General features: G+C 52.4%; 13 protein-coding genes across 13 annotated transcripts; 6 read left to right on the top strand and 7 right to left on the bottom strand.

Moving 5' to 3' along the window:
- Positions 1-399: 399 nt before the first annotated feature.
- APUU_40065A (uncharacterized protein) lies at positions 400-2697 on the top strand (the record flags this gene model as incomplete). The annotated part of the gene is made up of 2 exons (XM_041703095.1): positions 400-606; positions 658-2697. The coding sequence occupies 2 exons, from the start codon at positions 400-402 to the stop codon at positions 2695-2697; spliced, it is 2247 nt and encodes a 748-aa protein (XP_041555815.1).
- A 30-nt stretch (positions 2698-2727) lies between these two features.
- APUU_40064S (uncharacterized protein) lies at positions 2728-3684 on the bottom strand (the record flags this gene model as incomplete). Its single annotated transcript, XM_041703094.1, has 1 exon — positions 2728-3684. The coding sequence occupies one exon, from the start codon at positions 3682-3684 to the stop codon at positions 2728-2730; it is 957 nt and encodes a 318-aa protein (XP_041555814.1).
- Positions 3685-4214: 530 nt separating this feature from the next.
- Positions 4215-5057, top strand: APUU_40063A (glycoside hydrolase family 16 protein; the record flags this gene model as incomplete). The annotated part of the gene is made up of 3 exons (XM_041703093.1): positions 4215-4861; positions 4909-4961; positions 5008-5057. 3 exons carry the CDS (start codon positions 4215-4217, stop codon positions 5055-5057), a joined length of 750 nt encoding a protein of 249 aa, XP_041555813.1.
- Positions 5058-5207: 150 nt separating this feature from the next.
- Positions 5208-8644, bottom strand: APUU_40062S (bifunctional cytochrome P450/NADPH--P450 reductase; the record flags this gene model as incomplete). The annotated part of the gene is made up of 5 exons (XM_041703092.1): positions 5208-5907; positions 5958-6154; positions 6207-8279; positions 8333-8368; positions 8420-8644. 5 exons carry the CDS (start codon positions 8642-8644, stop codon positions 5208-5210), a joined length of 3231 nt encoding a protein of 1076 aa, XP_041555812.1.
- Positions 8645-9835: 1191 nt separating this feature from the next.
- Positions 9836-10627, top strand: AXE2 (putative acetyl xylan esterase (Axe1); the record flags this gene model as incomplete). The annotated part of the gene is made up of 3 exons (XM_041703091.1): positions 9836-10183; positions 10234-10413; positions 10460-10627. 3 exons carry the CDS (start codon positions 9836-9838, stop codon positions 10625-10627), a joined length of 696 nt encoding a protein of 231 aa, XP_041555811.1.
- A 564-nt stretch (positions 10628-11191) lies between these two features.
- APUU_40060S (uncharacterized protein) lies at positions 11192-12957 on the bottom strand (the record flags this gene model as incomplete). The annotated part of the gene is made up of 4 exons (XM_041703090.1): positions 11192-12044; positions 12094-12634; positions 12691-12798; positions 12861-12957. 4 exons carry the CDS (start codon positions 12955-12957, stop codon positions 11192-11194), a joined length of 1599 nt encoding a protein of 532 aa, XP_041555810.1.
- Positions 12958-13487: 530 nt separating this feature from the next.
- Positions 13488-14470, bottom strand: APUU_40059S (carbon-nitrogen hydrolase family protein; the record flags this gene model as incomplete). Its single annotated transcript, XM_041703089.1, has 2 exons — positions 13488-14363; positions 14411-14470. 2 exons carry the CDS (start codon positions 14468-14470, stop codon positions 13488-13490), a joined length of 936 nt encoding a protein of 311 aa, XP_041555809.1.
- Positions 14471-14671: 201 nt separating this feature from the next.
- APUU_40058S (uncharacterized protein) lies at positions 14672-16351 on the bottom strand (the record flags this gene model as incomplete). The annotated part of the gene is made up of 1 exon (XM_041703088.1): positions 14672-16351. One exon carries the CDS (start codon positions 16349-16351, stop codon positions 14672-14674), a length of 1680 nt encoding a protein of 559 aa, XP_041555808.1.
- Positions 16352-17003: 652 nt separating this feature from the next.
- Positions 17004-18663, top strand: APUU_40057A (uncharacterized protein; the record flags this gene model as incomplete). The annotated part of the gene is made up of 2 exons (XM_041703087.1): positions 17004-17740; positions 17787-18663. 2 exons carry the CDS (start codon positions 17004-17006, stop codon positions 18661-18663), a joined length of 1614 nt encoding a protein of 537 aa, XP_041555807.1.
- Positions 18664-19033: 370 nt separating this feature from the next.
- Positions 19034-20110, top strand: APUU_40056A (dihydrodipicolinate synthase family protein; the record flags this gene model as incomplete). The annotated part of the gene is made up of 3 exons (XM_041703086.1): positions 19034-19184; positions 19242-19786; positions 19838-20110. The coding sequence occupies 3 exons, from the start codon at positions 19034-19036 to the stop codon at positions 20108-20110; spliced, it is 969 nt and encodes a 322-aa protein (XP_041555806.1).
- Positions 20111-20175: 65 nt separating this feature from the next.
- APUU_40055S (Zn(II)2Cys6 transcription factor) lies at positions 20176-21864 on the bottom strand (the record flags this gene model as incomplete). Its single annotated transcript, XM_041703084.1, has 3 exons — positions 20176-20987; positions 21038-21131; positions 21184-21864. 3 exons carry the CDS (start codon positions 21862-21864, stop codon positions 20176-20178), a joined length of 1587 nt encoding a protein of 528 aa, XP_041555805.1.
- A 273-nt stretch (positions 21865-22137) lies between these two features.
- APUU_40054S (uncharacterized protein) lies at positions 22138-23809 on the bottom strand (the record flags this gene model as incomplete). The annotated part of the gene is made up of 3 exons (XM_041703083.1): positions 22138-23068; positions 23117-23631; positions 23720-23809. The coding sequence occupies 3 exons, from the start codon at positions 23807-23809 to the stop codon at positions 22138-22140; spliced, it is 1536 nt and encodes a 511-aa protein (XP_041555804.1).
- A 1017-nt stretch (positions 23810-24826) lies between these two features.
- Positions 24827-27201, top strand: APUU_40053A (glycosyltransferase; the record flags this gene model as incomplete). The annotated part of the gene is made up of 4 exons (XM_041703082.1): positions 24827-25437; positions 25497-25733; positions 25783-26547; positions 26598-27201. The coding sequence occupies 4 exons, from the start codon at positions 24827-24829 to the stop codon at positions 27199-27201; spliced, it is 2217 nt and encodes a 738-aa protein (XP_041555803.1).
- Between the last annotated feature and the right edge of the window lie 13 nt (positions 27202-27214).

Raw genomic sequence — 27214 nt, 5'->3', positions numbered from 1 at the left:
TGGAGATCCTCATTACAGTATAGTGCCACTTGCTATTACGGTGCCATGCATTATTTTAGTTTATCTCTTGAGACCAATCCTCCATCTACTTAGATGTTCCAGCCTCTTGAAGCCCAGGGCCGACGGGCATAGCAACCCCAACCTTCCACTACTAACCCCGAACTCTATGCACGCTACCAGCAGGGGAGTTAGCTGGGCTCGATATCTATGGCACTAAATGGTTGTTATTACTCAATGACTAACCCGAGAAGCGCATGATAATAACAACAGGCGTGGGGTAGTCGTGACATCACCCGAAAGGTACACGCAATATACGTACATACATGGACCGAACAATCATTTATTTCATTACTAGTCAACTCAGACTTATACATGACAGGATTCTAAATTGGCAACACTATGGATCGTTTAGCTATTGCGCGAGGCCCGGAAGATGCTGCAGACGTCTCGGACAACCAAAAGCTGTTAGATCTGGCGGAAGACACGGTTGATATCAACGCAGAGAGTAATATGACTACAGACGCTGGTGCCTCTATTCTACCTAAGCGGCAGAGAAATTACGAAAGATCAAGCCACATAGTGGTGCCTGTTGATGCTGTAGAAAAGGTGTGTCATTCCGGTTCAAGTCGAGGCATCCGCCCACTGAATACGCTGTAGATTCAACATTTCAATGGCGAGCGAATACCAGAAAGAGCAGTATATGCCCGTGGGACGGGTGCTTTTGGGAATTTTCGACTCATTCAGAGTGCTGAGGATGTCACGATGGCTGGCATCCTATGCGACATGTCACGGACTACGCCGGTCTTCGCTCGTTTCTCCAATCTGACCGGATCTGCAGGATCCTCTGATACCTGTCGAGATGTGCGGGGATTTGCCGTCAAGATGTATACCACCGAGGGCAACTGGGATATGCTGTGCCAGAATATCCCTGTTTCTCCTGTCCGAGATGGCGACGATTTCTCTGATTTCAGTGAGTTCAACGCTCCCGGACTTGATGCTTCATGTCTAAAGACAACAGTCCATAGCATAAAGCCGGAGCCTCATACGGGACTATCGTATGGGCATCTGGGACACAATAACTTTTGGGACTTTGTTACTTTGCACCCGGAATCTGTTCATATGGCACTATGGCTGATGTCCGACCACGGCATACCGCGGTCATACCGTATGATGAAAGGGTTCGGAGTGCATACGTTTACGACGGTTAACAAGCAGGCTCAACGTCATTATGTTCGGTTTCAGTGGATTCCTACGCTAGGAACTAGATTTCTGCACCCTGACGAGGCAGTGAAGCTGGCTGGCCATGACCCTGACTATTACCGCCGCGACCTCCGAGTGTCTATTGCCAACAAATGCTATCCTAAGTGGAATCTGGCCATCCAGGCTATTCCAGAGACCGAGGCCGGGGATATGGAATTCGACATTTTTGATCCTACTCGGGTTTGGCCAGAGGACAGAGTACCCCTTCGCATCATAGGGGTTGTGGAGTTGAACCATAATGTCGACGAGATGTTCTCGCAGGTTGAACAGGCGGCGTTCCGTCCAACAAATCTGGTGCCTGGGATGGGGATATCGCCTGAACCTCTGCTCCAGTATCGGGCACTGGCCTACGCTGATGCCCAGGCCAGGCGCGTGGGTAGCAACGTCGCTGAACTTCCGGTCAACCGTCCGTGCTGTCCTGTTCTGAACCACAATCGAGACGGCGAGATGCGGCTTCGTATTACTAGAGGGAGTGTGAACTACTGGCCTAATAGATTCTGGGCTTGTCCCCCGGATTCTAATTCTCTGCCGACATCAAGAGAAAGCACAGGGCCGAAGCTCAGAGACCACCATACGGAAACTCCCACGGACAATAGATTGGATTCGGATCAATTGAAGTCGTTTATTAACTCGCTTGACGATATAGAAAGGAAGCATATTACTGCCAGTTTGACCCTCAGCCTAGGATATTGCGATGACCCAACAGTCCCAGAACGCTTTTTGAATCAACAAATGGTCAAAATTGATCAGGACATTGCCCGGTGTATAGCTGAAGCCCTAGGAGTGGAATTACAAAATATACACCGACCAGCGGAAGCACAGGAGCACCAGACAGCTCATCTGAAGACTCTCCCATCAGTCATAAATAACCACAGCAGGAGCTTGAGGGTTGCGGTTTTCGTTGACAACGGATATGACAAGGATGACCTCGAAGCAGGAATCTCATCTCTTCAAGCAGCTGGATGCTTCACGTACGTCATCAGCTCAACTCCAGCAAAGGTATTCCACGCCGGAGCAGATCCCATTCATTCGACAGGCCTAAGGCCAGACCATTCGTTTCTGACACGACAGTCTACCGAGTTTGACGGACTTTTCGTTCCTGGGGGCTTGCATATCTACGAGCTGGCCCGTAAGCCTTCTGTGCGGTCCTGGGTATCGGAGACGTTCTGGCATTTCAAACCAATCGGCATCACTGGAAATGCTGTGAAATTGGTCAGGGATGCTCTTTCCACAGTGCCCGACATTGAGCTGGCTACAGACGATACGACAACAGTCGACTGGTATGGGATTGTCTCTACCATTGAGAAGGTTCGGCCGTATTCGGTGCTGGATGTTGCAGCGTCTCATCCGAGGTCAGACTTTGTATGCCTGTTTCATAATCGAATCTGCGAGCGATCAATCCGGCAGCGTGAAAGGAAATTTGGGTATTTGCTTTAGCTTTGGACAGCTTTGCCTGAAGCATTCAGGCTACGCGCTCTCTGTTACCCCCAGCAGCCACTCTTGGTCAGATGCGCCGTTTTTTTCCCACCTGTCTGGTAACTCCGAAATATCGAACATGCCGGGTGTCGCCGATGTGGCAGTCTCAAGAGCGCTGGTGAATATATTCAGAATAGCCTGTAGGTCTGGCTTTTCCAGCTCTGATTCAGGAGCATCCGTGGCATTTTCTTGGAATATCTCCCTCCACATTTGACTCGTCGCCGGAACAAGGTCAATAGCCATATCAGCCTTGCTGCTATCTGTTTCGGCCTTTGCCTGGACATCCCGGCCGGGTGGAAACACTGTTACGATGACCGTTGACGTTTTGTCGTCGTCAATTTGTGCATTACTGGCCCACGAGGAAACAAACTGATCCGTGCCCAAAATGGAATCCGGCTGCAGGATTGCAGCGATTAAATGCTGTAGAGTGCTATCTTTGCCCATAGAAATTCGCACCTGTAATGGCTCTCGTGAATGTTGTAGTTGATTGCCCAGGTCGCTCAGTCGCAAGAGCACACCCCAGGCCAGCAATGCAGGCGTAGGCAGGTCGGCAGCCCACAGCATGCCGATATCTGGCGGTTTGAATGCGATATCATCACCGTCTGCAAGCACGTACCCAGCTGCCGCTCCTGGTTGTCCAATTCTGACGATCCCGATAACTTCATCACCAACCTTGAACTTGGGTCCGGACGCGCTCCAGTGATCTCTTGTCGGGGTCGCAACAACAGATCCACAGAAGCTTAGCCCTGGAGTGCGTCCAGAGACACAATGTGGCGTAGCTGAACTGTAATAACGGCGTTCGTAGGGTGAGATGGACAAGGTGTGGACGCGAATCAGAAACTTCGCCGCCGAAATCCTGGGGGTTTGTGTGGATGTATAGGACAGGTGGGACGGTGCTTTGAATACGCACGCCACCATTGAATCCGGGATGCGAAGCTGGTCATCCATTATTCACTCTGTGTTTGTCTTGTCGAGGTTGGACTGATATATCTGATATATGATGATATGGGAGTTCCCGCTTATAAAACAGCTTGGTGGCGTCATAGACTGGACATGGCGTTTACGTGCGCAGCATCCTACAACTACTTATTTCACGGCAGAAAAGGTCAAAGTATAGATGAATAAAATCCGACCGGCCTGTTCAGCGTGGATCACCCTATTGTAACCGCAGGGGCAGTCTTCTATCCAAAGCCCCTGTCAGACCAAATCCAGTAATTCCCCGGCGGTCTCAAAGTGTCACCTTTCGGGCCTCAAAGTGTCAGTTTTTCTGGCCAATCCTGGATATTAGAAAGACGCCAAAGTACAAGCCAGTCTGCTAATGTGACAGCTGTTTCAACCTCAAACACTTGTCCAGCCAAATGGAAATGATCTTCATCTAGCGCAGACGCAGGTATATTAACCGATATATTAGCCCGAAGGTGGCAGGCTAAATAACCAGGCAGACCCCTTGAATCTGAGATCGAAAGGTAAACGCCATCATGCATATCCACGCGCTCTCTCTTGCTTTGCTCTCTACAGGAGTCCTGTGCCGGTCACCATTGCCAGAAAAGCCTAAGCTGGAGCGACGGGCAACAACCGAGATTCCATCCGACTCTTTTAACGATCTCGACACGTACTGGAACAATCTGTATCCCTGGGGAGATACACACAATGGAGGCGCTCGCATGGACTCCGACCATGTCAGTGTTAGCGATGGCGTTCTCACGCTGACTGCAGAGCCTGTGTCCGGCGAGGAGGATCCCATCCATTACCTCTCTGGAACTATCCATGCCAAATCAACCTTTACAGTGGAGGCTGGAGGTGGATACGACGTGAACGCTGAGTTCATCGCGCCTGTAACCACGGGAACATGGCCAGCATTTTGGCTGAATGCTGCAAGTGGATGGCCCCCGGAGATCGATGTCGCCGAGTGGAAGGGCTCTGGCAAGATCTCGTTCAACACGTTCAACACGTCCGACGAGGTGACGGCCCTGGATGTCGACTATCCGAACCCAGACGACTGGCATTCTGTCAAGGCTGAGCTTCGTGATGAGAATGGAGCTGATATCAGTGTGAGCTTCTACCTGGATGGAGAGCTGGTAACGACTCAGTACGCCAGGGACTATGTTGGCCAGGGGCTGCGACTGTAGGTTAACCTTTAAACAATGAGTCTATCTCCCTGACAGCTTCTAGTATCATCGATTACCAGACTGAGGGATCTTCTGGTACTCCGGGGCCTACAGAGAGTATGTTCCCTGCCCGGTTTGCCGATATGTATACTGACAGGCGCAGCGACCACTTTCCAGATTCGAAATGTCGAGGTCATCAGCCAGAATCCGTGAATGGCTGTGAAAGGGATATTGGATTGAGTCATTTGGTTGTGGTCACTCACTACATATTAAGGAACGATAGGGGTCGTGGTGGTGAGATTGTAGTTTGCAATTATACACAACTTGAATTATCTATAAATTAACTTCATTCAGCTGGCAATTCTAATCAAACACGTCCATCACATAGCGGACATTCCTCTGTGCCTCCATCCATTTTTCAGCACTGTCCACCCCCAAACCACTGCTCTCCTCTCCCTCACTCTCCCTTCTCGCCATTTCCTCCCTGAATATCTCCAGGATAGACTCCTTGACAGAATCAGCAACCCCCCGAGAACCACAGACAAATACCTTTGCCCCGTTCTCCCACATCTTCACAACATCCTGTCTGTCATGCCAGATCCGATCGTTGACATGCGTGCAGCCCTCGCTGCTATCCGTTGCCCGACTAAACGCCCACCGGACGTCAACAACACCCTGTTCTTGCCACTCTTCCAACTGCGCCCGGTACAGATCGTCCTTTCCAGGTTCACGACAACCAAAGAATAACAGCGCGGGCGCAAGTTTCTGACCCTGCTTGACTAGGGCTGCGCGCTCCTGCAAAAAGCCGCGGAAGGGCGCAATGCCTGTTCCGGCTGCGATGCAGATCATCGGGGTCGTCTCTGGTTCCTCGGGCATGCTGAATCCCGCGGCAGATTTGCGGACTGTTACTTGGAGGATGTCGCCTGCGTGCAGGGAGTCGAGGTATGAGGTGGCGACGCCTAGGTGGCGGTGTCCATCCTCGCGCGACCGCGACGGCGCGTCTAGGACTGAGATGCTGATTGTGGCGTGATTCGGGTTCCATAGAGGTGATGAGGAGATTGAACTATTCATGTCTGGTTAGAGTGGTTCAACGAGGGGATGGGAGGGACTGACTATTGTCGCATTCGCATGGACGGCAGCATTAGCAGGAAGGCTCCTAGAGGTAGATTGATTGCTGGGTATTTCTCGAGAATATCCAGGACTGAGACGCCCTTATTCAGGATCTCGTCTGTATATGTCTCGCTAGCAAATTTTCTAAGTGTTGTCTGTGTATCGGCGTCTGTGCTCGCGTCGGCCATGACTCGCAGGTCCTGCAGGTTCATCGATTAGATATGATATAGAATGCATGGTTATTTGACTTACCTTGCGAGTAGCAGGCTGCGACAGCTCGACATAAGTGCTCAAGATATCGTTGGCTGCCACCGGCCCATCAGTGGGCAAGGCAGTTGTTGGCCCTGAAGCTGCAATCTTGATCTGTGCATCCCAGGACAGCTTGAAATGGCGCATTGCCCGGCGAACGGTCTCTGCAGGATTAATGGGCAGGATTGCAAGATAGTCGCCTGCTGTATAGGTCAGGCCCTCTGGAAGGCGGATCTCCAGGTGCTTCTTGCGACGCTCTTGTTCGGCTTCGCTTGTTAACAGCTTCGTCTCCACGACCATGGCCTCGCCGACATCCTGGCGCAGGGCCTGGGTTCTTGAGTTGGAAACAGTCACCTCTACACTCGCCGCAGGGCTAGACGATGACTTCTGCAGTGCGTCGCCTCCGTTCTGTGCGACAAGCTGGGGCCACAGCGAGTTGTCAGCCCATGTCTCGAAGGTTGAGAACATCTCATCAGAAGATGCATCGGTGAGGCCTAGTTCGGCCAGACGCTTGCCTCCTAGCTTCTCCATGGTGCCGTCCACGAGTTTCGGAATGCGGTGGAATGTAGAGGCCCATTCCTTGTTACCGCAGCCGAATAGGGCAAAGGAGACGTCCTTGAGCGGTGTTTCATTCTGATCGAGACCTTCCAGCCAAGACACAAATTGCTTTGCATTATCAGGGGGTTGCCCTTCATATGAAGACGTAACGATAACGACAGGTTGACCCTTTGGGAGGGCAGCACGGCCGTTGTCGAGGCCATCGAACTGGGTGACCTGGAAGCCCTTGCCAGGAGCATCGGCTGCAAGTCGTCGCGCCAGCGTTTCACATGTTCCGCTGTTCGAGCCATAAAGAATAGTCAATGGAACACCGGTAGCGGGCTGTCCGTCAGCCTGGGAGGCTGCGTTGCTTTGCGTCGCTGCGGTCGCAAGGCCTGCCAGTCGACGCTCCAGAGTCGTCGGCGTCAAGCCATGGCGTAACTTTGCCTTCATGTACAAGTCTTTCGGCTTGATGGTCAGGGTCTGCTTGTACTCCAGATTATAGTTTGAATCCATCGAGAAATCGAAATTTTGGAGAAGCATGGCCATGACTAGGAGTGCCTCTTGCCAGGCGAAGGGACGGCCAATGCAGGCTCGCATACCATTACCAAAAGGCTTCCATGCGTTGGGATATTGTTTATGGCGCGCGTTGAAAAGTTCATCGGACATTCGCTCGGGTTTGAAGTCGGCCGCGTCGTCGCCATAGATCTCGGGGTCCAGCTGTGATTTGGCAAGTAGGTTGACAATAGTCTCTCCAGCCTTGACGGGGTATTTCCCTCCGAGCAGAGTATCCTCGAAAGCCTCGACGGTGAAGAGCGGAATTGTCGCATTGAGACGCAGGGTCTCGCGGAGGACGCTGTTGATGTAGGGCAGCTTCGACAAGTGCGATACTTCAATAACGCCTTGTCCGACCACCTCGTCGACCTCTTGCTGGGCCTTGCGGTACGTTTCTGGGTGGGTGAGCAGTTGGTAGAAGACAAAGGAGAGAAGGCCAGAGGTGGTTTCGTGGCCTGCAATAAGGAAAGTGATGAGATTATCCATGATGCTCTCGTCGGTCATCTTCAGCCCAGTTTTCGAGTCAATCCCTCGCAGCATGGCGTCCAGCAGATCATTGCGATCGCTGTTGCCGGCCTTGCGAGCCTCGAGCACATGCAGGGCTGTATCTCGAAGCACAGCAATGTCGGCCTGGAACTTTTGGTCGCGCCCGCGGTAGAAAGCTGCTGGCAGAGGGAGGCGCCGTGACTTCTCGCCGGCCTCTGTCAGGAAGTCGCCCATGGCCTCGATAAAGGGGTGCAGCACAGGCGAGTAGTAGCTGTTGAACCGGTATCCCATGGAGCACAGGGCTAGGGTATCCAGGGTCAGCCGGGTGAAGTCGTCGGTGACCATGATGGACTCGTCAGGCCCGTATCTCGCCCACTTCAGCGCCAACTGGCTGGCGATGTCGTGCATCTCGTCGAACATGCCGCGGATGGAGAGAGGCCCAAAGGCAGGCATCAGCACGCGGTGGGCGATTTCCCAGTTGACCTCGCCCATTCTTGCCTATGCAGCTGTCAGTCCTTGCTGTTTGCAGAGTGAGTTGTCGCATTTCATACGGTGAATAGCCCATCGTGAACTCCGTCTCGAACGTGCTGCCACGGTTAGCATTCTGTATACGCGAGACGACATTTTATCGTGCTCACCAACAAGGCCGAGTTGACCGACTTTTTAAACCGTTTCTCGTCGCAGGTCTCGTCGACCAGCGCATGGGTTGAGACGATGACGACCGACCGCCCGGGGAAGCGCAGTCGATAGATCTCGCCCAGCTCGTCAGCCAGACTGACCATCGATCCCAGCGGGAATTCCTGGTCGATGGCGCCGATGTTGCCAAGCAGTGGCAGGCCACTGGGTTCTGGAATTTCCGCCATGGTTATTGTGTGGACGAGACTGAACTGGAATCCGGGACGGCCTGTTTAAGTATACGGGTGCGCGTCGGGCGCATAAGCCATGCCACCCAGTAATGCAGGCCTTGGATGCACCGGCGAAAACCGAGACAGTGGAGCCGAATGAAAATTGATAAAAATAGTCGAATAGAAACGATGAAATAATTATGCGCCAGGACCTTTGACCAGAACTGGACGCACACCGGTTGCTGGGCCGAGGCTCGTACGAACCTGTTGAATTCCTTAGTTGACGGCGAGTCCGAAGGCAACAGTATCAAGCAATGCGAACGAATAAGAATGGCGTATAGCGAATAAGCAAGGAATAACTAATTGTAATCATCTGGATAGTCAGCGAAATAAGAGAATCAGTGGCCCCCGATCGCGTTCTTGGCTGCTGTCATTCCTGTTGTTGTGCTCTGCCTAACCCGATCCAGCTGCCACTAGTCTGCATTGGGTTGTGCCTCGGCTTGAAATGAGATTATGTCATCTTGTTGGGAAGACACCTCAGGCAGCCAAGTCTCCAGAGTAAACAGTCAATTCTGCAGTGTATCTGGACTGGCCGTAGTACGGAGTGCTCAAATACTTATTGTCACTTGGTTCATAATCTCAGAGTGTGCTGTGCGAAGGGTAAAGATTGTTCGTTGTCAAATGTCCGGATTCTCTCAATGTGTAATTAGATGATCACCAATATATATAATCAATTCCGGTCTACGAGGACTATGGACACTGGTCACCTTCTACAGAGCAACTCCCAATACAAAGCATAAACCGCATAAGCTTGATACTGGCTATTAGTCTCTATTCTAGCCCAACTCTACTGAAGACATCAACTGATCGTCCGTAATCAATTTGACACGGAGCCCGTGGATGTCTCGATGACACGAAACAAGCTGATTAGCCTGTTTAGCTTACCCCACAGACTTACCGGTAATTGCATCCGATTGGCCGTCTTGAAAGGGGTTAGACGGTCAACAGTTTGCTGCCGTTTCAGCCTGGTAAACAAGCCTAGTCCCAGGCTCATTCTATCAACATCTAACAGGAGGCCACCGTTTCAATGTCGGCTGGCGGCTAAAGTCGAGACCATGTCTGGTGCTGTCAAGGACACTATAAAACTGTCACTCTTCCCAGACGGTTCGGGCCGCAAGCAAGTTCAGGTTTGATCACGTCTACTCGAATATGTATTGGAAAGCATCCACTCTTCTTCTACTCGGTCAAGCCCTCGCCGCAGAGGCAAAGGCAGACAAGCGCCAGAGCTGTCCCGAGATCCATGTATTCGGTGCTCGCGAGACGACTGTCTCTCCTGGCTTTGGCTCCTCCGCCACTGTTGTCGATGCTATCCTGAGCGCCTATTCCGGTGCCACTTCGGAGGCCATTGATTACCCTGCTTGCGGGGGTCAGGCCTCCTGTGGCGGCTCCAGCTACGGCGAGTCTGTGGCTGCTGGTATCGATGCAGTAGCGTCGGCCGTGAATTCGTTCAACACGCAGTGTCCAGACACTAAACTCGTGCTCGTTGGATACTCGCAGGTAAGTGTTTTGACCACGTTGCCATATTAGTCTAATAATGAATTACCCAGGGTGGCGAGATCTTTGATGCCGCTCTTTGCGGCGGCGGAGTGCCTAACCAGGGTATTTCGAATACAGAAGTCCGCATCTCCTCGTCTGCTGTCGAGATGGTCAAAGCAGCTATTTTCATGGGCGACCCGCTGTTCGTGGCTGGCCTGCCATACAGTGTCGGCACCTGTGCTGCTGGCGGGGTGCGTCTTCTCATCCAGTTCTGGTATAGTTGCTAACAGATGACAGTTTGATGCCCGTCCGTCTGGTTTTAGCTGCCCTTCAGCAAACAAAATCCAGTCGTACTGTGACTCTTCGGACCCCTACTGCTGTAATGGAAGTGACGATGCGACGCATAACGGTTACGGCCAAGAGTATGGACAAGATGCGCTCCAGTTCGTGCAGGGTCTGCTGTGATGGCTGAGCAGCCACCAAATGCTCTGGATTGGATAGTGACGGATAACTTAAGGGGTCTGATCAATATGTTCAGACTGCAGCTGCTAAAATACTCATTTATGTATTGAAATGACGTATTGAACGTATAAATGCCAGTTAAAGTATCATTACCATATCATGTTATATCTGGTGCAGTCAGTTGTGTCAGATCAGCAGCCAGAACACCCAAGATATTAAGGCTATTGATATGAAGCTCGTCGACACCGCAGATGAGAATATCAAGATGAGTCGTGATCTAGGACATCTAGCACCACAATCTGGAGACTTGTATGTTAGAGCCGTAGTAACGAGCGTTTAACTCAGGAATACCTATACTACGTGATATTTGTCTATTAACTACCTATAGTAGGAATCGATGACCCCGTCCAGTATTGAGTGCGCAAACATGAAAAGTTCTAATTGTTATCTATTCACAAGAAATCCAATCCTGATATAAGTTAGCTATTGCCCTTTATCAACGACTTGTGCTGACCTACTGGAATAAGAAGTCTAAGGAACTAGTCCATATGAGACAAGCGAATGCCATTAAAGCTGGGATGGCATGAACGAGCCATACTCAGCAGAGGCCGGGGGGTCATGCTCGGCGATTCTCTCCTCCCTCTTCTCGTTATTGTTGAGGATCCCATATTCGGCTGCCTTTGCCTCGAGCTCCTCGTCGGAAAGATAAGGCAGCTCTTTGGCGGCACGAACATAGCTGATATTCTCTCTGTATCCCTTGGCGAAAATCAAGTCGATGGCTTCAAGGCTTCGTCCGGAGGTCTCGGGGTAGAAGAACCAGATGACAGGGATGAATATTGCATTCCACGCAGCAAAGAACAAGTATGTTCCCCATCGGATACTCGCAATCATAACAGGCGTTATCATGACGACTGTAAAGTTGAATAGCCAATTGCTGCAGGTCGAGATGGCATTGGCCTTGGCTCTGGTCTTGATAGGGGAGAGTTCAGCTGGGTATAGCCATGGCAGAGGCAGCCAGGTGGCTCCGAAGAAGCACATATAAAGGAACAGGCCAAACACCGCGCCCTTTGCAGTCTGGGAATCCCCTGGAATCAGACACCCGAAGACAATCACCATAGCTGCGCATTGTCCGAAGCTTCCACCCAAGAACAGTTTACGCCGACCGATCTTCTCAACGAAGAACCAGGAGAATGTCGCAAAGATTGCATAACATATCATGTTGATCCCACCGATCAGGAGGGCAAAGTCATGCGACTGGCCAATCGACTGTTCCAGAAGCACAGGAAGATAGTAGATCACCGCATTGCAACCAGATATCTGCTGGAAGAACTGCGACGACGAGCCCACCATCATGCGCCGGAAATGCTGTGATGGGCCACCGGTGAGCAGGTCACGGAATTTGGCCTTCTCAGCACCAGACCTGTTTCTGTCAGCTTATGAAATATCGACCTATATATGAGAACACGTACACTCGAACGGAATCGAGAACCAACTGCTTTTCCAAGACGACATGCTGGTCGTCAATCTCCTTCCCTGCCAGCGCAGCAAGAACGTTTGCACCTTCGTCGACCTTGTCGTTCGCTATGAGATAGCGAGGCGACTCTGGCAGATGGATCATGCCCCAGATGATGAAGATGCCAAACACGATCTGGAAGGCAATTGGGAATCGCCATACCAAGTCAGGAGGACCGAAGTGCGCGCCGTAGTCGATCCAGTACGCAATCATAGTTCCAATGGCAATCACACCACCTTCAATACAGATCAACAGACCGCGGTTGCTGGTCTTCGAGCACTCGGCCTGGTATGTAGGGATTGTTGATGTATTCATTCCGTTGCCGATGCCAGTGATGACTCTGCCAATGATGAACTGGAGCAAGGGAATGTGGCCAGGCATCGCAGTCACTTGGATAATGACGCCTAGAATCATCACAGCTGCACCGTAAATTACCATCCTGCGCCGGCCCAATTTCTCGCCAAATAGCAGTGCGAATATGGCGCCAAACAGACAGCCTGGGGGAATTTACTATGAGTGGATTATACATGAGATTGGATTGTTTAAATCTTACCGACTTCGTAAACTGCAGTGACAGTGGCTTGCATTGTATTGTCGCCTTTGGTCGCGACGAACATGTTGTTAAAGGCAGGATCGGAGATGATACCGGACATGACTCCCTCTGAGCAGGTTAGTATTACACCAGACAGTCGTATTCCCATTAGCAATGTGACGAGTACTTACGGTCGTATCCGAACAGTAGAAATCCCATGGTAGCAACTGTGGACAAGAACAGGGACAACGGGCGTCCTGAGAGCCCTGCGTATTTCGGAGGGGCCATAGTAAGAGCGGAGGCACCGAGGCCGACAGAATGAGCTTAAGGAATGGTATGAAGAGATACAACGGCTTCAATGACCTGGTGGTTGCAGGGTGTATATAAAATAGAAGATAGGACAGGGACGGCCCACTGACATCACAGGAAGAACAACCCCAGATATCGCCTCCTGCGGGATCTCCATGAGGATGAACTGCGGTTCCAATGGAAATCCTGCGGAGAATTGGGAGAAATTGGCAAAGTGACAGGCTGGATATTCGTTCCAAAGTTTGCTCGTTCCGTGACGTTGCAGCCAGATATTGGATATCGTTATTGCCACTACTACCGTCATAAAGTCTGTAAGGTCGCAATGCCTACGTCAATATTTAGTATCAATCAGAATTTCGACAAATATCGTGGAGTAGATCTGGTGACAAGTACGAACAAGCTTCCTGGGCGTCGGTGATCAGTCTTGGTATGAATTAACCCGGTAGGAATGAGTTATGCTATAATAGTTAACTAGACACACCTCTTACTGTTATATGAATGGTATAGAACTACATAATTCTGGAATACCCATAGTGCCAATCCTGCCTGCCCAAGTCCTCTCTGATCTTATAGTTTCTCTCTGCAATATCAACAGTGCGCATGTCCACCTCCACAATACGCATCCCCTCCTCGCTGTCACTAAAGCTTCCAGGAACAGTTCCCACAATGGGCAGGACGACTTGACTGCACCCGAAGAAGCCCTCCTGTACAGGACCGCCAGCATTACAGTAGACGATGGCAGCGGTGTTCTCAAAGGCGCGAGTAACGAGTGCATTCTGCACAAACATCTTCTCGCAATCTTTGTTGTATGCAAGTCCCTCGCTGGACATGTCTGAAGAGCCCCAGTATGAGGGCATGATGATAATTTTGGCACCAGCTAAAACAAGCTGCCTGAATGCCTCTGGGAATGCGAGGTCCCAGCAGACCAGAATCCCAACGGGGCCGAGGGGTGTGTTTATAATGCGATGAGGCATCTGGGATGGGCTTCTGTCCTCTCCAAGCCGACGAGCGTATTCGACAGATGCAGTCAGTGTCTGTCGCTCGGGGATCCAGAGATTCGTTTTCGTGTAGGAACCAAGAAGGCGACCGTTATGGTCGATGAAGTCGGAGGTATTGAGGAGGGCTGGCCTGCTGTGTTCAGAGCCATGGCTGGGGGCCTCAGAAACAACAGTCCCAGCACAGATGTTGATGTGCAGCTCTGCAGCTAATTTCTGGTATTTCCCCCGGTATTCCAGGGCCTTTTCTGCAGTCAAGGCGAAGGATGGCTCGTCTGGTACCCAACCTGTCAAGTGGTATTCGGGCAAGACAGCCAGCGCTGCTCCTTGGGCAGCAGCGTCGCGAATCTGCTTAGCGGCATGGGAGAAGTTGTATTCGGCATCGAGGGGCTATACAACTGTTAGCTGGCTGTGGTATTATGAACGCGACGAAATACCTTGGGTCTCGTTTGCAACAGGGCAACCTTGAAAGAAGCGCCTGTCGTGGTAACTACCATGGTAGGCGAATTAGCTGGAAGAAGAACAATCGAAAGGAATATTTCTGTTTCAGAAGGTATTCGGGGGAGACAATAATAATGTGCTGAGTCTGAAGCATCGATATCCTTAGCTCTTCATGACCGAATTAGGAAATAATACCCTAAGGACCGCGAATATCATCGTGACCAAAAGGTGGACCAGACGATATTGAGAAAGCCAAGTCAGCCCATGAGGACCTCGTATCCCTTGGCCATCATGACATCCATCCAATACACGTCCTCATTATTCTCCATCGAAGCCCAGGTCTCTTTGACCAACTTCAGCATTTGCTGTATAGGCTTGGCAGCCAGCGTGTTCTCAAAGGATGAAAGTCGCGAGGTAATGGACCGTCTTGCGCGCAGGATGTCAATTTCAGTCACTTGTGTAGTTAGCCTTGGACTTAATGACAGACTGGCCACGGGGAGTCTCTGTGCGCCAGCCACCGAGCAACCCGCACGGTCAAGAGCCAGCTCACTGCAGATACTGACGAGCAAGAATGGCTGGATTGACCTGCTTGTTGATGTTATAGGAACGCTCTCTACAAGGTCAAGGATATGCAGGGCCACGTAGATCAGTGATGCGCCCGGAGTCGAACTGAGGGCCGTGAACTCCTGCGTTGGATCATACAGGGACGCAGATGGTAACAGGAGATCTGGGAAGTTCCGATAGAGCTGCAGCAAGCCCGTACACCTGTATGCCTCTGCAATCCTCACCAGGTGATCTCCCGGTGTCATATCATCACCGCAGTTGACAATTGTGTTTTCGAGTGGCAGCTGGATTGCACAGAGCTGGATTTGCAGTTGTTCTGCCTCGAGAATGGCCTTTTGAGCCTGGTCGATGTCGTTTCTGGACGCAAACCGACGGGACTGGATACGCTTTCGTTCTCTCCTAACGAGGCCCCCGACTTTTCCTACAAGCATCTCAACCTCAATCCCGACACCTGTTTGAGGATGTGGAATGTGCGGCGCATGTACTTGGAGACAATCTGGCTGGATGGGCTTTGGTTGCTTTATGTCTTGGATATTTGATCCTCGATCCACGACAAACGCGAGCAGAACCTGCCAGTAGACAAGGGAATTATAGAAGAACTGTCTCATCTCCTCATCAGCTAAAGCAAGGCCACTCTGGCCGGATTTCGAAGATACAACTATTTTCGCCAGCGTTTCAAACTCGGACTGGCCTACGTCGCCAGGACTGTGCCAGCAGCGACTCATCCCAAGCATAACCAGTGCCAGCAAAGAGGATGTTTCTATCCGTGACTCCTGAATTTCCTTTGACAGGCATGACCCTGCTTGGTCTCGAAGCCGACGTCCAATGGATGTAAACTTGGGCGAAACCTCGGACAGACATGCAGCTGCCATGCTCTGCGTGACATAGTATAGTGACGGCGAGCGCGACCAAATATCGGAGATGGTGGTTCGGTACGGGTTTAATTGGCTGTCGTAGCAGGACATCATTCCGCAGACTTCTTTGAAATAGTATTCCACTAGGACAGAGGAGTGGTCTTGGAGAGCATGTGCAAGTGGCATCTCACAAGGAACGGAGGAGGCTTGATCCAAGGCCACTGGAGCACTGGATTCAGACTCTGCAGCAAAGAGCTCGGCTAGCCATATCTCATTATCTCTATACCCCTGATGCGTAAGAGACGCTGCCTTTGGTGTTTCGCTGTGCTGCGGATTCACCTCTGGATGCTCGTTGAATGGCATTGACGGTGTAAAGCTGTCAGGGAGACCCACACCAGCGTTACTAGATGCGAAGATACCTGCAAGCTGATCCAGAGAGCCTGAGCCACAGAACGAGGCAGATTGATCAGACGGGTCAGATAGTGGCTGATCAAACGTGTAGTTTAGCTCTGAGGACATGACTGAGGGAGGGCTCCCCGACGCGTCGCTATTTCCTTTTCGCGCCCGCGACTCAGTGGGCCATTTTAGAGGCTTTTGATATCCAGGACAGGAGATTCCCAGCCTTACGCAGCGCGAGCAGCTGGGCCTGGCCTCGTCGCATTTGAGCTGCGGATTGTTAGCGGTCGACTGCGGAATTGGCCAGACTTGCTCACCCTCTTGGATTTGCAGACTGCGCATCCATTGCGCGATCGCGTTATGGTCTTCGGGATAGCAGACATGGTAACCCTTCCCCTGGAATAGCGCAGACTCGATATGGGGGATAATACGGGGGAAATGGGGAGAGTGTGGACTGCGATCTGGAGACGCGGGGACGAAACCCAGTGGAGCCAGAGTGATTGTGTGCCATTTGATAGGCAGCTGGATCGCCTCTTGCCATTTGATAGGCGGCTGAATCATTTATTGCTATTTGATAGGCAGCTGGAATCCACCGCCCCGAGCTTGTTCGTTCCCTTCGCTCCTTTGCAAATGACTGCCTGTTTGGGCTGGTGGGCGCATCGAGCGTCATCACAGCGACTGCTTAAATACTCCAGCTTGAATCTCCTGATCGCCCACCCAGCTTGACCGCGCTGGATGCTCTCCCATTCTCCCTAGTCAGCTTTGCATCTGCGAAATGGAAGGCGAGGGACCCCGACACCGGCATAGGAGTGCCAATGAAGCCACCGACGAGGCCGACGCCTCCCTGGAGCGCATGGGAATCAAATCGGACCTGCATCGGGACTCCTTTTCTAGTCTCTCGATGCTGGGGATGGCATTTGCGATCGTTAATTCATGGTGTGCCATTGGCACGACAGTCAATGCATCTCTGCCCTCTGGTGGCCCCAGCAGCGCCGTTTGGGGCATCGCGGTCGCAGGCATTTTCAATCTGTGCTGCGGCGTGTCGCTTGCCGAGTTTCTATCAGCGTATCCCACTGCTGGTGGCCAGTATCACTGGGCTGCTGTTGCGAGCTGGAAGTCGACCAGACGCGCCGTCAGCTACATCACTGGCTGGATCAATCTTGCTGCGTGGGTCTGTCTGGCAGCGTCCAACTGCCTGCTGGTCAGTGGAATAATAATGAGTTACGCCCAGCTGGTCTATCCTGCATTCGAGCCAACGCCGTGGCAGCGGTTTCTACTGTATATCGCGATTGATGTGATTGCGTTCAGCTACAACCTGCTGGCCAACCGCTTCCTCGCCCACTTGAACAAATACAACATGTTCTTTACTCTCGCCGGCTTCATCATGAGCCTAGCTACGATTCTCGCGTGCGCGTCTCCGAATTTCCAGAGCGGCGAATTTGTATTTGGTGGCTTCATCAACCAGTCTGGATGGCCGGACGGTTGGGCCTGGCAGCTGGGCCTCTTACAGGGGTAAGTATACACCCACCACCATAAGAGCTGAAGCTGACAGTTACAGTGCGTTCTCGGTCACTGCGTACGACTCGACGATCCATATGATTGAGGAAATGCCGAATCCGACGACTCAAGGGCCGAGACTTATCATCTATGCCATCGTGATGGCCGTCATCACTGGCTTTGGGTATATCGCCGCAGTGCTGGCTGTCATGAACGACATTCCCTCCGCCATCGAAGCCCCAGAGCCTCTGCTTGAGATATACTACCAGGCCACGCAGAACAAGGCCGGCAGCATCTGCTTGATGATGTTTCCGCTGCTCTCGTTTGTGCTGTGCGCCATCGACGACACAGCCACCGCTGCCCGCATGGCATACGCTCTCGCCCGCGACGGGGGCATGCCCTTTAGTCGCCACTTTGAGCGCGTGAGTCCCAGGTTTGGCGTGCCTGTCGTTGGGCTCGTCTGGTGTTTTTGCTGGGTTATCGTGCTTGGGCTCATCTTCCTCGGCTCTGATAATGCCTTTAATGCGATTATTTCTGCGGCCGTGGTCTGCTTCACCATTACCTATGCCATTCCACCTGGCATTAATCTGCTCCGTGGCCGTCGCATGCTACCTGAAAATCGTAGCTTCAAGCTGCCGAATGTCGTTGGCTATATCTGCAATATCGCGGACGTCGCCTGGGCCTTGTTGACTCCGGTGCTCTTCGTATGGCCGACGTCGAACCCCGTCGACCCGGTCAATATGAACTACTGTGTTGTTGCTTTCGGTGTTATTCTCGTTATCGCTGGGTCGAACTGGATCCTCAGCGCTCGCAAGTCCTACCGGCCTCCTGCTCTGGAACTGGTCAATAGCCAGCCTGTAGAGATTGACGCTGATGCAAGTACGGACGAGAACAAATGGGATAGCAAGGACGGCCATCATTACGAAAAGGCCGAGTGAGCTATACTGTTGATATAACAGAACAGGCCAATGCAGTGTAAATATAGAAGAATATACGCCGTCGGGCAGAAGCCTTAGCCAATCCATGCTTGTAGATAGAACCCATCTTCGTAGAGAATTTCGGTAAACAAATCTTGACATAATAGGTCTAACTAACCAAAGGTTTATGAGCATGACGGCAGAATCAATGCCTATCGGCTGTTCTCCACGCATCGTAAACCGTCGCTAAACGCGATCGCATCGAAGATTGCCGACCCGATCGGGTGGACGATGCGATGCGACGGGCCCATACCCATACACACCCCGAGGATGAAACCATAAAAGGCTTTTCAGGTGGTCATTATATGATTCCCAGCTCTAACTGTTCACGATGCACTCCAACGGGTCGACACAACGGGCTTTCCCTCCGGGCATCCACGGGCCTTCCGTGACCTTCTTCAACGATGACGACCAGCAGGATATCGACTGGGTGACGCAGGAGCGCCACTTGGAGTATCTCGTCACCTCTGGCTTACAAGGCGGTACGTTTCCTAGCTGGATTCTTTATGGCAGCAGCAGAATCAAGCTGACCGACTTAGTTGTCATCGCGGGTTCCAGCGGCGAGTCGTGCACCCTCAGTCAAGACGAAAAGGCCCAGCTGGTTCGAAGAACAAGACAAATCGCCCAGGCAAAGGGAAAGGACAACTTCGCCGTCACCATCGGCTGTCTGGGTGGCAGCACCCGCGACATCGTCCAGCAAACGCTGGTCGGCCACCAGAACGGCGCAGACTTCGCCCTCGTCCTCGTTCCGTCGACGTTCCACTGGGCCATGACCAAGCAGGCCATTGTCGAGTTCTTCCAGGAGGTCGCGGACCGGTCTCCGATCCCTGTCATGATCTATAACTTCCCGAACCTGCTGTCTGGCTTGGATGTGGATTCGGACATGTTGGACACCCTCGGTGCACATCCGAATATCTGCGGCGTCAAGCTGACCTGTGGAGGGATTGCAAAGGTCACCAGGGTGGCCGCTGCGTTTCCACCGAGTCAGTTTGGTGCAGTGTCGGGGATGAGCGACTGGCTTGTGCCGGCCCTGTCTGTGGGCGCAATCGGGTGTATCTCAGGCGTGGCAAACGTGTTTCCGCGGGTGAGTGTATACCTGCATAGCAACATGCACCGTTCTAATGGGTATTGATAGGTAATGGTTGAAATGTGCAACCTCTACAAGGACGGAAAAATCGCACAGGCGGCCGAGCTGCAGAAGAAGCTGGGAAAGCCCGAATGGGGAATCGCTACATCAGACGTCAATGGCATGAAATGGATCATCACCAAGATGCATGGATATCCGGAGTCGAGCGCACACTGTCGACGGCCATTCCCTAGGTTCGTGGATGCAGAGAAGCAGGCGCGTGCTCTTAAGTTGGTGGCGCCTTTTGCTGCAGTGGAGAAGGAGTTAACTTCAAAGGTGTAGACTTGGATTAATACAAATTGCTCTAAATACAATGACGCCCTTAGAATAGAAGTATTCAGACAAATTCAGACAATTGCAAACGTAGTGTTGAACAACTCGAGACATACAGACCGGATATCAACCCTCCCTCCTGCCTCGCGCTGCCTCCTCTGGATCTCGCCCAATGCCCCGGCGGCCATACTGGAATTACTGGCTACATGATGCAGACCTTGAATTGTTGTCAAAATCCACCGGCACTCGCCCGGATCGTCTTCTTCACTCCCCCAGAGAAACAGCGGCCACAGCATGTTAACCGGTATAGATTCATTCTTGGCCACCATCAGATGCAGGATTTCCTTTATTTTCTCTAGAGCTGTGTCTACGGCCGCGGAGCGCGCCAAATGACGATGGGCGACTCGATGCAGGTGTATATAACAGGCGTAGAAGTTGGCCAGGTACGTCTGGAACGAGCGTATAATGCCCGACGCGAGCGGTTCGGCCAGCGCACTGATATTCCCACTCACAGCGTAATCCATGAGTGCAGGGCGCCGGTCATATAATATCCCTAGGTCGTGCAGAATGTTTGCCGCGATGGCCATGACCTCCGTTTCGTCTTCTACGCTTCCCCGGCTGCGGTGGATGTGGGCGATTCGAGTAATGCGCCCGGTAATTGTTTGGACTTGTTGGTAGAATGCGATTCCGGGCTGGCAGAGCATGTCGTAGATCACATCTTGAGATCCACAATCTGGAGTGGCATCTGGTATTCGAGGCGTGGAACCGGCAGAGGTCGAAGTCGGGGTCGGGGGACAGTGTATTGTGTCGTTTATTAGAAGGCCTTCCCCTCCCGCGGCAGCTGCGCGTGCATCGAGTAAACGGATCCAGGACAGGATTCTCTGCTCTAATAACAGCAGTTAGTAAGAGAGAACTCTGGGGGAGGGGGCTTCAAACCTATGGAGCCCAAGGTGCTCGTGCCGGTCACCTGTATCGCACGGTGTGCCCAGGCCAGATTCGAGTAGGCCAGATCTAGACGGCCGGTCAGGAGCTATAGAGCTGTCAGTGTAAGTCAATCAACGGGTATATGGGAAGGAATGAACATCGGCGTATGTGAGGAAGAAGATCGTGGCCAGCGAGTATCGGAGTTCGTCACCACCATCTATCCTGGTTCCACTTGGCTCCTGGCATCGTTGAGAGAGTCGGCTTGCTGCCTTTTCATAGTACGCTTGGAAATCCCCCGTTGTATCGCTGGGCGATGCCCGAACCACTGCGAATGCTGCCATGGAATGGCGGACCATCGACGATGATCGCGCGAGGCTGTTCAGCAAGGCTTGCACCGATGTTCCCTTTGGGCCATTCTCGATGGGATCCAGTATAGGCGGGATGTCGACTTGCAGAGCCTCTCCATTGTGGATGTCGACGGACGGCGAGGGAGATGGGTTGCCTAGCAGCACTTCGTCCTGCAGGTTGAGGTCGGGTGCAAAGTCACTGAAGACTGGAAGGAAGATATCTGGAATAGTGTCTATAGACTGCGTAAAGTCGAAGAATTCTGTAGGCGAGGGCTGTTCGAGTGTCTTTTCTCCGGCGTCAGACTGGGACAGTTGCTGAGAGTCGACATCGAGGTCTTTCCAGAGACAGTCGAGATGCAGACGACGGCAATGATAGCACAGCGGTTTCTCCTCGTTGCATCGCACCTTGCGGCGTTTGCAAGTCAAGCAGCCATTCCGCGAGCGACGGTGCTGAAGGCGCCGGGGATGGACTGGGCGAGGGACATGGTTCATGCTGCTGGTGATGAACAATCTGGACGAGATTGGAGACTCTCTGAAGGCATTTCCGATCGGCAATCATCAACTGCAACGATTCATCTGATCAGCAGTAACCCCGCGTCCTCTGCAACATTGGGGTACGCTACGGTATGATACGTGGTCTGAGCGCGACATTACGGCCTACAGTGGGGAGTTGGGGCTTGGGATCCAAATACTTGGGGAATGCAAATAATTGGAGATATGATACTCAGGTCTCCTAGCTAGTGCTAACTTAATCAGGCAAGTTAATCAGTAAATGTACACAAACTGATCGTTCTGCCGGTCTGTCAAGTCTTCATACGCTGGCTCCCCCGTCTCCTCCTGGTCCTGCCCCTTTGCGCCTGCATTGATGTCGGTTCGCATTGACTGGTCGATGATATCTGCAGACTTTCCATTTGCTATCCTCTTCTTCCTCTGCATTTTGTTGAGGAATACCAAGTTGCACAGCTGGATGATCACGGCTCCGATCAACGCAATAAACAGCCCCAGCACACCCCGAATACCCGGCAGATATCCCGGGGCTTGATCACTGGTAAACAGAAGTGGACCGGCCAGTGCTCCAGCAGAGACGCCGGCCTGGAAGAGAGCCAGCGTTGTGGACTTCTTGGTTGCCCCGGCCGTATTTCCAACCAGCCAGGCCAGGAGGAGAGGGTTGCCGGCGAATAAAAAGGCACACAGGTAGTACGCCACGAGCAATGCAGGTCGCTGGGATGCATCGCGCTTGAGTCCATAAAGCATTGCAATACCCACGATGACCGGTAGAGTGAAGCCTATCAACACCGCCGACTTTATCTTCACCTTGGAGGCAGCCCAGCAGCTGGCGACGATGACAACGGTCTGCACGGCGCCGAACGGGATGTTGAGCAGGGAGGTCTGGAACTTGTCGAACCCAAAGCCTGTGATAATCAGCGGACCAAAGATGCTGGTCATAGCAGACCCCATGTTGGGCAGCACTGCCATCGCAACCCACAGCCAGGACTTGGGCTCCAGTGCGACCTCGAGGACCTGCGCCCACTTGAACTCGTGGGTACTTCCACCGGTCTGGTTGGCACGCAGGCGTTCTACCCCCTGAAGCCGTTCATCCTCTGTCAGGAAGCGAGCGGTGCTGATGTCGTTGTCCAGCTTCCAATACGCAACAGGGGCGCTGACAACGGTGAGCAGACCAGCGAAAAGAAAGATCCTGTCGGAGAGTCAGTAAAGTCACATCAGCCCAAATGGAATGTCTCACGTTTGCCAGGGCTTTAGGTGCTCAGAGGGAATATGGCCCAGGCCATAAGAGACAGCAGAGGCTGCCATTGTCGCTACACCGTTCATGCCATTCCAGATGGAGATCCGCATTGGTTGCTCGACACGACGATACCACATTCCAGTCAGGTAGGTGAATAGCGGCAGACAGCCTGCTTCGAAAAGGCCGAGGAAGAAGCGAGCCGTGATCAGTCCAGTAAAGTCGTGGCAGGCTGCCATTGACGCCTCTGCAATCCCCCATCCCAGGACCATGCTGGGCATCAGGATGCGCGGTGGGACTTTCACTATCAGCCACGCTGAAAATGGCTGCCATGCCAGTTGTGCAATAGGCGAGATGGACCCAATAAGCGAATACTGGTTTCCCGTGAGATTTGCGTCTTCCTGGAGGTTGAAGACAGCGCCAGTTCCTAACACGGCCTTGTCAAACACCTGTAGGAAGTAGATCCAAGTCAGCAGAGCGAGGATTGTTTTGTCGGTCTTTCTGCGGATGCGGCGGTCCTATTAGATGAGTTAGCTGGGTTGCTCTTCAGGATAATCAGAGGGAACATGCATCTTCCTCTGTCAGATTGAACGCGATATTCTCTACAGCGCCCTCAGCATGGGAGTCCGTATGAGTGGCCTGTCCCAGGGCCTTTGTGTCCCCGACGGCCTCGATATCAGCAGAGCCCATGGCCATATTCCCTGCTCAGTAGTCTGCTTGTGTCAAGAAGGCGCAAATTGAGTTGTAAAAAGGCATCTTACACGGAGTCAGGCCAGGTACCCCATAACCTTATTATATACTCCATGGAGTCCATTGTAGGGGAGGAAGTCTGGGGTAATCCCCACACGCTGCTAACGATGCCATAACAGGATCGTCTCTCGTCGTATCGGCTAATGCCTTTGCGGGGTTGGACCCTTTAGTGTAAGGGCTGTGGCTTGCATTAAGCGACGTCCAGCGATTCGCTGGTTAATTGCTAGTCATAATAACATTGTCCTCGTCCCATCACCCGGTCGGCAGCTTGATTGTTATCGGATTCCAGGCCCTATTCCCGGCAGGGCGAGTATTGAACAGTATGCGGTTATCGCTACCAGCCGAGACAAACTCTTATTTGGCCAGCTTAGGAATATCTCTTGTCTATTATTACTCTGTCTATGACGTGGCTGTCAGAAGATAGACCAACTCCGGCGTCCAAGACAGATTTGTCAGGCCATTTCCCTGGATTGAATCTACGACGACCTCTGTCAGCTCTCCACCATGTGGCCAACCGCTGACAAGGCCTGATCCCAAGTCTGGAACTGCATTCACCGCTGCTGAATTCATCCGCATTATTCGTGGCAAAAGAGATCATGCCCCTTCTGCGAACAGGTTCCACGGTTCGACCATAGATGTGTCTAGACCCGCCGTTGCTAATCGCCGTACTTTCGACGTAGATGCTATATAATGGCTGACAAACTACTCATCCGAGACGCATCTCATTTCTCCTGGGTTGTCTTTGCTGGTTTCTGATATCGGAGTGTAGGCTGTTTCCTGGCCAGCTGAATAGCCATCATCACAGCATGCCGTCTGAAAAGCCTTCTATCTGCCCCAGCAGGAAGATTCCACTCGCCTGCACGTCCAGGTGTAAATCCGGGAGGCCTGAACATGCGAGATTTACAGGCCATGGATGTGAGACTGAGGCTCGCATAACCGGTATTGTTCCCCAGCCAGTATACCATGACTCTCTCTGACACTCTCCAAGGCAGCGGGCGACTCGATATAAACCTTGAAGAAGATGAGCCGGAAGTCGCGGGATTCCTGGAGTGTCTGGCAAGCCAGAAGCCCGATATAACGCGTCGCTCGTTTCCGGTCCCAGAGGACCTCAAGTTCCCTATCAAGCTCAACATCGTCATGCACGTTGTTGGCTCTCGTGGGGATGTCCAGCCTTTCATTGTCCTCGGAAAAGCGTTACAGCAGCATGGCCATCGTGTCCGTCTAGCGACGCATCTAATCTTCCGGGACTGGGTCAAGCAACATGGCCTGGAGTTCTTCAATATTGGAGGAGACCCGGCCGAGCTGATGTCCTTCATGGTGAACAACCCAAAGTTGATCCCGAAGATGGACACCCTGCTCCACGGTGCTATAGGCCGTCGCCGCCAGGAGATCCGGAAGATTATAGGAGGATGTTGGCGATCGTGTATTGAAGCCGGCGAGGGCCTTGACCTCCTATGTGATGCCCCTTTGACTGCACCGCCGTTCGTCGCAGATGTGATCATCGCAAATCCGCCGAGCTTCGCTCATATACACTGCGCTGAGAAACTGGGGATACCGCTGCATTTGATGTTCACGTTAGTTCCCTTTTACATGCTGCCCATATCACCATATCAGAACCTCACCAAGTGTATAGAATGCCCTGGTCCCCGACGCAAGCATTTCCGCATCCGCTGGCGAACGTCCATAGCTTCACGACCAAGCCCTCTATAGCCAAGGTCGCTTCGTATGCTGTCACCGAGATGGTTATCTGGCAAGGACTGGGCGACCTGCAGAATGACTTCCGTCGGTTTGAACTGGGACTCGAGCCGCTGGACGCCGTGCGAGCACCAAGCTTGGTTCATCGTCTACGGATTCCATTCACTTACATGTGGTCAGTTGCAATCTGTTGCTTATATGGTAAATGCCACTAATATTATAAGGTCGCCGGCATTATTACCCAAGCCCGATGACTGGCAGGCTCATATCGATGTTACTGGCTTCGACTTCCTCCCTGCAGACAACGACTACGAGCCTTCCCTAGACCTTCTGGAATTCCTAGAGTCAGGCCCTCCCCCGATATACATCGGATTCGGGTCAATCGTGGTGGATGACCCTGACGGACTGACACAAACCATACTGGACGCTGTTCTATCCACAGGCCAACGCGCATTGATATCTAAAGGCTGGGGCGGGTTGGGAGCGGAGTCGCTCCAGCATAAAGACATCTTTTTCCTGGGCAACTGTCCTCATGACTGGTTGTTTCAGCGTGTCTCTTGCGTGATACACCATGGTGGCGCCGGGACTACTGCAATGGGGCTGGCGATGGGCAGACCGACTGCAGTTGTCCCGTTCTTCGGTGACCAGCCCTTCTGGGGTGCACTGGTCGCTGCGAACCAGGCAGGCCCGTGGCCGATACCATTCAGAGAACTGACACCAGAGCGCCTGGCGGATGCAATTTACAAGTGTCTGACACCTGCAACCATCGCCAAAGCACAGGAGCTGAGCGAAAGGATACGTTCAGAGGATGGGGCAGAGCAAGGGGTTGCAAGCTTCCACCGGCAGCTGAAGATGGATCGTATGCGATGTTCACTGTGTCCGTATCGAAAGGCAGTTTGGCGTGTCCGGAAAACAAACATACTTCTCAGCCCGCTTGCAGCATCAGTGTTGGTTCGAGGAGGCCATCTTGATCCTCATGATGTGAAACTGTATGTTGTCTGTTCGTGTTGTATAGCAGTGGCACAGCTAACGATATCAGCTACCGCTCCAAATCCTACGATACGAATACGGATCCCAGAGGACCTTTCTATGCAAGCGCCCAGGGAGTTGCAGGGGCAATGGGGAATTTCGTGACAGGGATTGTGAATATCCCAATGCATGCCGTACAGGGAATATCCCAGACGAAGCGCTCTCGATTTGCAGATGGCTTTGGGCTCCCGACCTGCCAGGAACGAATGGCTGGAATGCAAGCATGTGAAATGCCCATCGTGGGGGATCAAGGGTGGTCGGGTCTGGATGAACAGAGGGACAGCGTCAGTAGCCTGCTATCCAAGGAGACTGCAAGCACGACCTCCAGCAGCTCGAGTCAGGATGCTCCCACCATGGCTAAGCGCAGTACCCTCTCCTCTGTGCTCTCCAACAGCAGCTACACTGGACGGCGGGTTGTGAACTGGATCATCGAGATACCGGTGGGCTTGACTCTGCTGCTGTCTCAGGGATTCCACGATGCTCCTCGGTGGTACCATGATCGCACAGTCAAGGACAAACCGGATGCGCACGACATTCAATCAGGGCTCAAGGCAGCGGGAACGGTATGTATTGGCCTGCACAAGACAGTGGAGACACTGATTCTGATACGGTGACAGGAATTTTGGC

The sequence above is a fragment of the Aspergillus puulaauensis genome, chromosome 4, assembly GCF_016861865.1.
Source record: "Aspergillus puulaauensis MK2 DNA, chromosome 4, nearly complete sequence".
Classification (NCBI taxonomy): Eukaryota; Fungi; Ascomycota; class Eurotiomycetes; order Eurotiales; family Aspergillaceae; genus Aspergillus; species Aspergillus puulaauensis.
This window is presented reverse-complemented; position numbering and strand designations above follow the sequence as displayed.